Consider the following 12,105-nt stretch of genomic DNA (forward strand, 5'->3'; position numbering starts at 1 on the left):
TTCATTGTAGCTTCTCTGCTGGGATGTGCTGTCAAGTCAGCGTGGCCTGCACTCTGCAAGAAAGTTCTGAGTGCAAAGAATCCAGAGCAAGCGAATACACAGACGCATATAGATCTAGACATACAGTGGAAACACCTTCATCACAATCTAACAGGGCTCCACAGAAGCCCACATTTCAAGGGATATTTTAACTGCTGAGTTGGAAGCCATGATTGGGCTTGTTTTCTTCTGCTCATGGTAGTCATCAGTGAAAAGTCACACTTTCCCCGAGGAGAGTGCCGCTACTGCACATCTGACCATATCCCTTCTGTTGTTAGCTGTCCCACCAGCATCGGGCTGACTTTTGAGAAGGAAACAGAAAGGTCCTGAGCAGCAGTTTGCTCAAAGACAGGATTAGAGGGAGAGAGAGAGAGAGAGAGAGAGAGAGAGAGAGAGAGAGAGAGAGAGAGAGAGACCGAGAGAGAGACCTTAGAGTGACTGGCTGGGTATGCCCAGCACACTTTGGGCAGGGGAGGTAGTGTAATTGGAAAGTAATTACGCCTCAGGTGGCATGTGTGGAAGCTCAGTACAGTGTGACAGAGAATACTGTGTGTGGGTCTGCTGTTAGTGTCTAAAACAAACAGAAGTAAATTGTTGTTGTTGATCTACAGCCAGCAAATCGATGGATGCAAATTCATGTCATTTTTGATATTGATAAGATATTGATACTGCAGGGTGCGCAAGTAAAATGTAGTGTTCCATAGCTGTTCCCCAGGTTCATGTTCTGGTGCTGGCACCTAAACAAATCTTTTCCTGGTAATAGTTTAAAGCATAAGCCTGTCAATTGTCATAGAGCTACATTGTTGTCCAAAAACTATTGGCATTGACATGTTCCTTCATTAAAATGAACCTGGGCACTGTAGTGTATTTTGAGTTAATGCCACAACGGTGCTGTAAATACTCCAAATGTGTATCAATTTGTGACTGAAAATAGTCCACTCCCCAGCAAATGCACTGATATACAGATATACAATGTTATACATTGTTGGTTTTGGTCTTTTCATGGGATTTGTTGATCTAAATAAGAAAAAAACATTTCACACACACGTAGATACATTTAAATAGATAAAGTATCATTAGCCAAGAAATGAATTCCCTAGGCAGAGATGTGTGGCAGCAGCTTAATCCTGCCTAGAGTGATGTCTTTATATTTTATAAAGTTTACATGGCGAACATGTAAGCAAACAGTTGCCCGTTTACATATCCAGCATACACATAACAACATCAGCATTCATTTGGAGTCGTGTTTGTGTCCATATCCTTTCATTCTCTATACAGTCCTCTCATTTTAGCTCTGTTTTGCTCTCCACCAACTCCCGAGGGAAATATCTGGCTTTTAAGCAGCTAAATGCTCCACTATGCTCACCAGCTAGTCTCTGACTTTGTCTGTCTGTCTGTTCGGAGCTGGACAGGTAGGGTACACTGGGTTTATCAGAGCTTTTTTGTTGAAAACAGCTGTCTACTTCTGCTGGAAAAGCATTAATGAGAGCGGTGAGACTGAACCACAACAGTAAAGTTGCGGGCTGTAAAACCAAAACAATGAGCTGAAAGATGCTGAAACGCTCTGTAGAGCAGCGGGGGAACTGTGCAGTCAGTAAAATGTTTCTGTTTCATAAAATGTTTCTTTGGATGCGAAATGACATTGACTCATTTTCACCAAAGTTTCCATAATTTGTCACTTGATTTGACAATCGGAGCGCAAATGTTTTGAGTACAATATCAATGAATGCTTGTGTCCTCTGTGCCAGGCCTTTGCTTGGCAGCTGAGCTCTATGGCTCTAAGTAGGTGGGCTTCTGTTTCTGCTGCCCATCAGAAGTTGGTAGATGCACATTGTTGCTGGATCTGCTGTGGTGCATTTGACATGCTGCCAACCCTGTTCTGGTTGTGGGAGAATGTGATGATTCAGGGCTCGTTGTCACATCAATGTATTTGCCTTAACACAACTCAACACAAAGGAGTAGCAGTTTATGGGTGAAAGAGAGGCAGAGAGATTGCACAGTTTAGAGGGAGGTATGTTTTAAGAATCCTCCTGCCCTCCCACTCCCTCCCCTCCCCTCTGCTTATTAGCAGAGATGTCTGCAGAGGGCTCAGATTAATTAAATCTCTGCGATCTTCCTAAAATGTTCAGGTCCTCGTGGCAGCCCGCTGTGTAATTGTCCTGCTATCTTTACAGAAGGAGCTGCATCAATCCAGCTCTCCTAAGGATCTCACTCTCATCTGAGTTCAACGAAATCCTCAACAAGAGAGTTGCTGACTTGTTTGCATTTACAAGGAGACCATGTATTTTGGCATCACAGCATGTAAATTTTGGTTTGCCTTTCCTGGAGGGACAGAATCAGTGTTATGTTTCAAGTAATTTCTTAAAGGGACAATGTGCATGTGCTTCAAGCATATTTTTGATTTTGTTGCCATCTTTCGTGCTAAGCAGTGTAGCTACAGTCCAGAACATGGACAGCAGAGATGTCCTTTTCTTCTCCTTCACCATGGTGGCTATTGCTGCTCATGCTACCCAGTTTTTGTGGGGTTACTGGTTTTACTGATGCGTGCATTACCTCCTGTACAAATTAAACTTTTTACCAAGATAGTCCTATCCAGTGGCAGGCAGCTATGAAAAGCTTTCATGAACTGCTTCTAGTTTCAGCTAATGTTGTGTTATAATGTTTATAATAGTAAATTGACAATAAATCACAATTTCCCAGAGCCCAAAGTGGCTTATTTTGTCGATTTTGAACGATTAATTACCAAAATAGTTGCCAATTAATTTTCTGTCAATTGACTGACTAACCATTTAAGCTTTAGTTAAACAGTACTGCTGAGCATCTTGCCAGATGGTTCATTTCATTTGTAGATGACTAGAATAACATCCAGTAGGGTTGGATGACTAAAATAACAAACGGCTACTGAGCATTACTTTTGAAACTACTCACACTTTCAGAAATAATAGTTCAGCTTCACTTATTTTAATTCCCCTGTCTGTCTTCTTCTACCTGTTGCGATTTTCTGTTACGTCATTTTCAAAATACAGTATACAGTAGCACAGAAACTGAATCAAAATGGCTTAAAATCTACTCGTTACACATTCCCTCATGGAACTCAAGGAATTAGAGGTTTATGCAGCGCATCTGTCCACTAGAGAGCAGTGTATCATCAGTCATTGTCAGACCTGGCTGCCTCTCTGTGCACAGCCAGTGAAGCAGAGAAGGTTGAAACCCAAATACAGAACAAAATAACAAGAAGGACTAAAAATAACAGCAGCATGTGGCTGATTAAGACTTAGAACTGCTACTCTGACATGAAAAAGAGAGAATCATACATTGAGACATGGACATGCTCTACACAAACCTTATCCTAACTCTGTATCAGTGTGTGTTTCCTATTTTGTGTGTGTTGGGAAGCAGAGTGCAGGTTAAAGAGATGGAAAACAGAGACTGTGTCTGCCCTGCAGGCCTGCTCAGCAGCCAGGATACTGAATACGTCACTTGTGACATTTTACACTCACTCATTTTGCTCCCCCATGTCAAATAATACACTGTGCACTCACACTCACATATGCACACGTATGAGTACAGTACGCACATGGATATGGGCACACAAACACACACACGGATACATTGACGGATACTCACGCACACACTCTGTCCGGCAGCCGTCCAGGCAGGCAGGCAGGCAGGCAGGCAGGCAGCAGGCTCGATCAGATAAATATGAGGCTTGTAATGCGACCAGAGAGACGGGGCTGATGGGATCAATAAAGAACAGCGCTGCAGGTCATCGGGAGAACACAGCGAGAGGATAAATATGGACTGGCTCATCGGAAAACAGAGCAGCGAGACTGATGGGTACACAGGACTATATCTTCTCTCGTGTGTTCTCTCACCCATCTGACACAGATCAGACAGACAGATTTCTCACCCTGGTTTGCTCTACCTCGAGCTAAAGTAGGCTGTTGGGAGGCTTCATTGCCGTATTCTGATGCTCTGCATGACAATTGTTTTAGCCTCAGTATTTGTTTGGGGGTTGAATGGCATCCACTTAGTGTGCACACTGGGATTAATCTGAAGTAGTGGATTTTTTACTTGATGGAATATTGTTTTCAGTAGACATTTGATTCATTTTCCAGTAGATCTTGTGAATGAATTCTTCATCATCAGGCACCTGTTAGCTGTGCTAACTGTTTTTAGTAGAGCGTTTTAGTATCACATGGTCAGAAAGCATGTTTCAGAGGCTTTTCAGTTCCAGCAACAATAAAGTTCTGGAGGGAAAATGTAATACTTTTAGTTTAATTTGCTGCTTTCATCTTCTCAAATGGGAAACTTTGCTGCTTGTCTGTGTTTTCTGTAATTGTAATTTGAATATTTTTGGGCTTTGGGCTGTTACTGGACAAAACTGGCAATATGAGGACATTAGCTAGGGCCCTGGGAAATTGTGATGCACATTTTTCACTATTTTGTTAACAAATGATTGATTAATTAAAATAAATTAATAGATGAACCGATAATGAAAATAATCGTCAGTTGCAGCCCTAATACAAAACCTGAATACTGGGGTTGGTATGAGTTGACAAATGTAAAAATCTAAAGTATCAGACCACTCATACAGAATAAGATTAGTAAATGTTGCTGTGTCTCGGTCAGAAATGGACAAAATCCAATTAACACATTCCATTACTCACAGCTATATAAAGCTGACTATGTACTTTACATAAGTGGCAATGAGGTGTGTGAAGTTCTGAAGTGTGGTTCTCAGCTGCAACTTGTCTCTGTTCTGCTTATTATGACAGCAGAGAGCGGCTGAACTGGCAGCCTCAGTGTTAGATGGTATAAAGATGCTAGACAGTCATGTGGTGGTTGTGCTGTCTTGGTTATTCTGGGCATACCTATTTCAACTTCTAAAGATAATTCCACATCAGGAATGTGTACTGTAAAGACTGGTGACACTGTGTATGACGGCTTTAGCGCTTTGTAGCTCCTACTCTTGTTTAGTTTCGGAGCCAATGTGGTCATCAGAGGGAAAGTCTACTTAATAGATGTTGTTGTAAGAAACAGTCACAGCAATCTGTCCTTTTCTGGCTTTTTGGTTCTGATTTATTCTCTTTCAACAGTATATACAAAATATAGGGTTAATTTCCAATCCTGTTTTCTGATGACTTCATTTTAAAAGGTCAGTTTGCCCAAATCACAAAAGACATGTTCTCACTTCCCCTAGTGGTACCTTGCCATCTAGATAGTGTTGGTTGTATTTGCACGGGGTTTAAGATATCCACCTCTGTTATTTCTGCTGCTACGCCAGTACAATGGAGGTGAATTGAATTTTGCTTGTGGTGCTCACAGGATTTAAAAATCATATTTACAATGTCCAACAGCAACAGAAACAGTTTTCATAGGAACAATTTCTTCTGTAGAAAGTAGTTCCAATGAAAACTGTCAACAGTGAGATCTGCAGATTGTCCAGAGTAACCATTGTTTGTCATTGTTTCTGGAAAGGACATGTTGCTGTGAATTCATATCAGTCATAATGGAATCTAATCCAGCATGTGTCGCTCGTCTTAGTCGTTACACGGAATGAGCTACTGCTTCCATCCTCACCTTGTGATGCAGCTCAGTGTGCAATTCAAGGCAGTGCTCAAATGTCACTCAGCTGGACTGCTTCTGCGTGCTGGTTACTCTGAACTTGTGCAGATGCGTGGCTATATTTCTGGGAACTGGTGGGTTCATGGTGATGGGGCCACTATTAATTATGAATTTCTCTTAGAAAAACTCCTAGTGCTGAATAAAAACTTGCAGTAGGAAGGTGGACATAGTTTGTTAGTATATACAGTATGAGAGAGGGTGTTACTCACATGAAGCAGTCATTTTTAAGTTTAAATTGGTCCAAATCACTTACTTACTTTACATTATCTTTAGTCATTCTGTCTGTTCATTTTTTCATTACCTCATTACCATTGTCATCATTGCATTGTCATTTTCACCAAAGCATCATCTATAATATCCTGAATATTATTCATATTATAGTTGAAGTATTATTTGTCATACACATCTTTAGTGATATCAGCTGTGTCAGTATTTTGTGTCTTTTATTATTATTATTTTATTATTTTCCTCATCTCTTTGTGTTTTGTATGCACTGAGCTGTGCACACCTTTTTATTTATTTTTTTATGTTTTAGGATCAAAGAAGAACCAAAGCCTCAGCCGGCACAGTAAGTAAACTGCATTACCCAGAGTGCTCTAGGCTTTGACACTTCTTCCTGTCAGTCGGTGCTGTGTGCTTCATGTGGCTTTCTCCTCTTTGTCTGGGAGGAAAATGAAAGAAATGTCACTAATGTCATGGAAAGCTGCTGTGATTGCACAGTAGCATTTTATTTTTATAAGCTTCGAATAAGTAGCATTGACCAGATTGTTGAATTCTGTGCTGGACAGTAAACAGCCGACTTCCATGACATCAATGACAATGGCTTTTCCTTTCTACCAGCTTTGTTATAGCCAGACCCCCAAACCCTTTCCCCTTGTTCCTGGTCTCTAACTGGCTGCCCATTCTCATCCAGTGTGTCATCTGCACTCTGATTGGCTTGTGCAGCCTCGATATTCAATCACACATGTGGACTAGATGCACCTGCCCTGCTCTACTGTACTGTAGCTGCATTTTGACCACCTGTAGGGCTAACCAGGCTGATAACCTGACCCATACTGCACCACCAGGCTGGAATAAATGACACTCTTGTTACCCTCAGCTGAGCGTTTGATGCAGCTCTCATTTCCATTGGCTGTAGAGCTTTCCTGCTTCTTCTCTCCTTCCCTCTACTGTACGTCTGTCTGTATCATCTTTCTTTCTTCTTCTATCTTTCTCTCTGTATTTCTGACACTGTGTCTGGATGTCAATGTTCCACTAATCGCTGCTCTGCCCGTGTCCCGGCCTTCTCCTCTCTCTGCGCTGGTTGTAGTGAATGTCCCTGCTATTGTTTACTTCTTAGAATCTGGCCTGCCTCCTAAAAACCCCTTTCAGGGCAGATTGTTTTCTCCCATGATGACTCGTTGCGATGTTCCAGTCACACTTTGCTTATTTGAACAGGTGGTTTAGTGGGATCACTGAGCTGGTAAATAACGTCCTTCAGCCCCAGCAAAAGTCCCAAAATGACAAGGAGCCAGAGCCAGACGCGTAAGTAATAGTACAGACCCCTTTTGATCTCCTCCCAGCAGGAACAAACATACAGTGGTGACCCCAGCAGCTGGACGCACAGTATGTTTGACCCTAGTGGATATTAGACTATGTTACACAACTTTTCAGTGTGTTTGTTGAAGCATACAAGGAGAGAGTGGTGGTGTGGGAGAGGTGTGCCACGATGGATTCTGTTTTTATAAATGACATAATGGTAATGCTTTGTGAGGTGGTACCAGTACCAATATACTAAACTCAAGAAGAAACACAACATACCTTGTCATGTACTGTATGTTTGTGTAGTGCTTAGCCCTGATCAGGACCATCATACAGTATGTATCACAGTTGTGATCGGGGCTATTCATTTATTCAATGAACAAATGGCTCAAAATAGAGATAATAGAGTTCATTACATGTTAATTCTGAAATTCTTGTCATGATAGTATAAGTAGGCTGGCTAATGTTAAATAAGGTCATATCATTGATAGAATTAAGGTTTTTTTTCTGTTAGAAGTTAATTATATTTCAAGTTAATATACTTGTAAAGGTTTAATGCAGATTCATTTGAATGGGGACAAAGAGTACTATGGAGCTACAACAACCCGTGTCCTCCAGTGTCTCACAGCCGCTAGTGCTGCTAAACTATCCATCTTACCAACTAAGCTAGACCTAACTAATGCAATATGGTTAGAGTTGGGAAGTTAAAAACACTTTGGTTAAAGTTTACACCTGGGACACCAGGTGAATGCAGTTAACTCCCAGGTAGAGTAGAGAACCAATAGTAGACTTCAGTTACCAGTTACCTGGGGCTGGTTGCACAAAGATGCTGTAGGATAGACTGTTTTTTAGAGTTAAATCTAATCTAGTCTAGTCTAATGCATCTTGTGTGTAAAAAAAAAAAAGAAAAGAAAAATATAAAGACTGATGAATCTTTCCCAGCAAGTTTCCCAGAATACAAAGTGAATCAATCAGTTAGTTAATTAGAAGATTTTGAGGAACAGAGCTGTATATCACTTCCTATTTGTGACATTGTGCACTCTATTTCTTTTCCACCATTCTATATGAGTGTCCAAATTCTTAGTGTAAAATGTATGCACCATACTGTGTAGTGTCCAAAACCCAATATCACTATGGGCTGCATCCCATTTAGTTTTGCTAGTTCCAGAGCCCTGCTATTGCGCATGACAGCTAACTGGTATTGTACTTAACTGGAACTAAGCCATCGTTAATGTTATTAGCTACACTTGCTGCTTTAACAAGTCACAATGTGTGCTGTGAAAATGGTTGTTAGAGTTACAGTAGCCCTTAGACACATGCTGGAGTGAACTGAATTTAGCAACATCAAGTAAGTTTAATTTACCCAACATACTTAGCAAATTTGTCCCAAACTAATAGTTTTATATGGCTATGTGTAATGTAAAAGGTTTGCTTCCATCTACAAATCCACAGAAAACGATCATTCAACTCTTCAGCGCAATGGAGCATTTAGCCTGTTTTAGCTTCATTTTGTTGGTTTTACAGCACGCAAAGGTAGACTGCTTTATTCGGTTCAGTGTCAATACTCTCATCAACCTCATTTCCAACAGCAGCAGAAAGCTGTGTTTAGCAAAAAATCTCTGATAAACCCACTGTATGCTACATACTCAGCACCAAATGGCAGCTAGACAAAGCTAGCAACTAGCTTGGGCAAATAGTAGAGCAGCTAGTAAGCTAAAGACCAAACCAGAGCAGAAAGGAGAATACTTATAATTTGTCAGTTAGCCAGAAACTCGACTCCAAATGTATGGTAATGTTGTTCTGTGTCTGCTAGATGTGTAAATAGACTATTGTTGACTAACTTGTTAGCCATTTCAGCTGTGGGTTTGTCAGCTTGTTGTGGAGTTCTTCCACTGCCAAGTGGTCAATAAATCAATTAAGGTAATGTTGGCTTTAAGTCAATAGCTAGAAAATGTTGCTATATATGATGTGACTGCTTAAAACAAAAACACAACCTGAATTTCAGCATTTTCAGAGTGGAGGAATTGGAGGAAGGTGCTAATGGTCCTTTTAATGGATGCTACGAATACACAGACATATAACTGTTAAGCCAGTTAATACACTGCGATGTCTATGCTTTCAGTGCCAACATGATGTAATAAGGTTGACAGAGGAGTTAAAATTCAGCTCAGACAGTTTGTGGCAGAAGTAGAATCCAGAAGCTGATATGTTGGGTCTGTCATATGTCCAAGAGAGAGGCTCAGGTTACCGGCTGTATGTAGCTGCTCTGGTGCGGCCCAGAGGTAAGAGAGCTCCGATACGGTAGCATGGGATGGGACAATGAGCAGCGTATGATTACTCGTCAGCAGTGTCACCTACATTTGACCGTGTTTGACCGAATAAGTAAATGGGCACTGTGTACCAGCTGCCTGCTGCCACTTCACTCTATTCTTACTCCACGTTTGTTCTTTGTTTTCTTCTTCATGCCTTACTTTGAAACTCATTTGTTGTATTTAAATCTTCTGCACACCTGTCTCTTTACTCTCTGCTTAAACTGTTCATTCTTGCTCCTTGATATCTGTCTCAGTGTGCAGCTTAGAATTAACACATTTAATGCAGACTACAGTCAAACGTTTACCTGTGAAAATGTTTTAAAATGGTTTTTATAACCTCTATTTAGCCCCCAAGAGGTGAGTGAGCGTTAGAAGAGGTGACCTAATATAGAAGAAGGGAGAGGTAATCATTGGTTATCTTTAAGAGCTCTTCTAAGTGACCTTGTCTGTCAATAGAGCAGTGGCCTTTAGTCCATGTAGGGGCCCAACACATGTCTCTGTAAATGTTTGAGTGTGAGGGGAGATTAAGTGAAAATAAAACATGATTGTTTGTAGTCTTATATTCTTGATCCTCGGAGACAGTGGCTTTACCTCTTGTATCACAGTCTTCATCACTCTGTTATCAGGCCCTCTGTCAGTAAATGAGATTTGGTGGGATCTGTTAAACAAGGCTACATACTAATCTCTGCTTGGTAAACACACAAAGGCTGTGACACAATTAGCCCTTTAATCCCTCAGTGGGTACAACGAGGGGCATGCCAATGGCACTCTATCTAATGTTTCGATGGCACAGAGACTCGCTCACACAACCACACACACAGATAGTCTTCAGGTGGTGTGTGGCCATTACATTTGGGCTCTAAAGGTCTGGTTGTGGGTAAAGGAAGCACGTTTATCTCCAACGCAGAGCTGTATGTGGTAAAAGGATAGCGCTGCTCAATAATTCACAAGTGCTAATGAATGTTGCAGTAGATATGTGGGGCGAAACCAATTCTAATCGCCATATTATGAAGTCAGCCCAGTGTTTAGTTTCCAAGGAGACGCTCAATTGACATGTGTCATACAAAATGCATGCGAAGAGTCCATGCAGGTTTTTTCAGTAGCCTCTCAGGACTTGTTAGGAGTTAAGGATCTACTGTACTGTAAGATCAGCTGCCATCTATAGGACACAAACAGTAACACAATAGACACTGCACTGACAAATGCTTAATGGATGCTCTGCCGCGTGTGACCACCAATGATTTCCTATAAGTAATACAATAGAGAAATAATAATTGTGTGTATTGACAATATTATCTAACTGTATGGCTCTAGGGTGTCTCACCTTACGACTGTCCTGATATAGAAACACAGGTGCAAATGATTCATTAAACGCAGGGGAACCTGAGAAAGTGGAATTAAGTGATGTTCTTAAACTTGCAAAGCAAATTTGATACCCACACCCCCCGTTTTGGGAGAGGTGCGGTATCAAAGGAGGAGCTCAGCGTTGAAGCTTCTGAGGTCATGGTGTCTTGCTTTTCCTTTCAAATACTCACACACTGCACATGTCTGAGGTTATATCAGTTTGTCAGTTGATAGTAGAAGCTTATTGTGCAAGTTTGATTTTTAGACCAGGACTGAACACATCAGGCTGGTGGCAATAAGAAGGATAATTCTGGTGCACAAAGATTGTTAGTATCCATCTGCCATAAACATATGCATTTGTCTGCCAGTTAGACTATAACAGAAAAAAAAATTATTTATCCTCTATGCCAGACTAATACACAAAAATCGTACATTATATGAGTTTATGTGTAGTTGTTTCACTAAAACATTTAAAGTAAAACACTTTTTGGATAAAATAAAAATAATTTATACTGTGTCCTTAGGTCAATGGTATTCTGATACATGTGTATTTTAAAGGCCCATCTAGGGATGGGCATTGCAAATTAGCTTAGGCTAGAAATGCTGCGGTATGTTGCATTGTTTCATGCTATATACGTGTCCTTATACAAATAAATAAATCAAACACAAACCTTATCTCTCTTTTCCTAACCTCTGTCCTTCCCATTCCCTTACAGGAAGTTGCACCAGCAGTTTGAGTCGTATAAGGACCAGGTTAAGAAGATGGGGGAGGAGACTAAGCAGGTTCAGGACCAGAAGAGTGAAGCCCCAACCTGCGGGATATGCCACAAAACCAAGTTTGCCGATGGCTGTGGCCACCTCTGTTCATATTGCCAAACGAAATTCTGTGCTCGGTGCGGAGGACGAGTGTCTCTGCGGTCAAATAAGGTAACACTGGCTCACATGCTAGGTACTCACCATTTATAAGGACACATACACACACATGTAGATGTCCCACCCTCAGGCAAATTTCTCTCTATGCTACTATTTGAAATCCAAGGTTATGAAACATTGCAGTGAAATCATAATCTGGGAGTTCAGCCAACAGTACCTCTAATGGCAACTAATGTTTTTCAGATTATCAACATCTATTCCAGTCAGAGACTCTCTGCATGCCTTTTATTCTAATTCTGTTCACTCTGATGTGTTGATTCACAGCTGTAGATTTCCTATTCATGTTTATTATAACTTACAGTTGTTATATGTCACCACTGGAGGGAAC

General features: G+C 40.9%; 1 protein-coding gene across 25 annotated transcripts in view; it reads left to right on the forward strand.

The window, feature by feature from the left end:
• rims2a (regulating synaptic membrane exocytosis 2a) overlaps positions 1 to 12,105 on the forward strand; it is a 154,861-nt gene that overhangs the window by 16,879 nt on the left and 125,877 nt on the right. For 17 of the 25 annotated variants that reach the window (XM_044207214.1, XM_044207216.1, XM_044207213.1 and 14 more), the window contains exons 3-5: positions 6,203 to 6,235; positions 7,105 to 7,191; positions 11,561 to 11,771. In XM_044207214.1, coding sequence (XP_044063149.1) covers positions 6,203 to 6,235; positions 7,105 to 7,191; positions 11,561 to 11,771 — 331 coding nt within the window. The remainder of the gene's footprint in view (positions 1 to 6,202; positions 6,236 to 7,104; positions 7,192 to 11,560; positions 11,772 to 12,105) is intronic. The other 8 variants (XM_044207227.1, XM_044207229.1, XM_044207233.1 and 5 more) reach the window with 1 other exon arrangement.

Source organism: Siniperca chuatsi, linkage group LG9 (genome assembly GCF_020085105.1).
Source record: "Siniperca chuatsi isolate FFG_IHB_CAS linkage group LG9, ASM2008510v1, whole genome shotgun sequence".
Taxonomy (NCBI): domain Eukaryota; kingdom Metazoa; phylum Chordata; class Actinopteri; order Centrarchiformes; family Sinipercidae; genus Siniperca; species Siniperca chuatsi.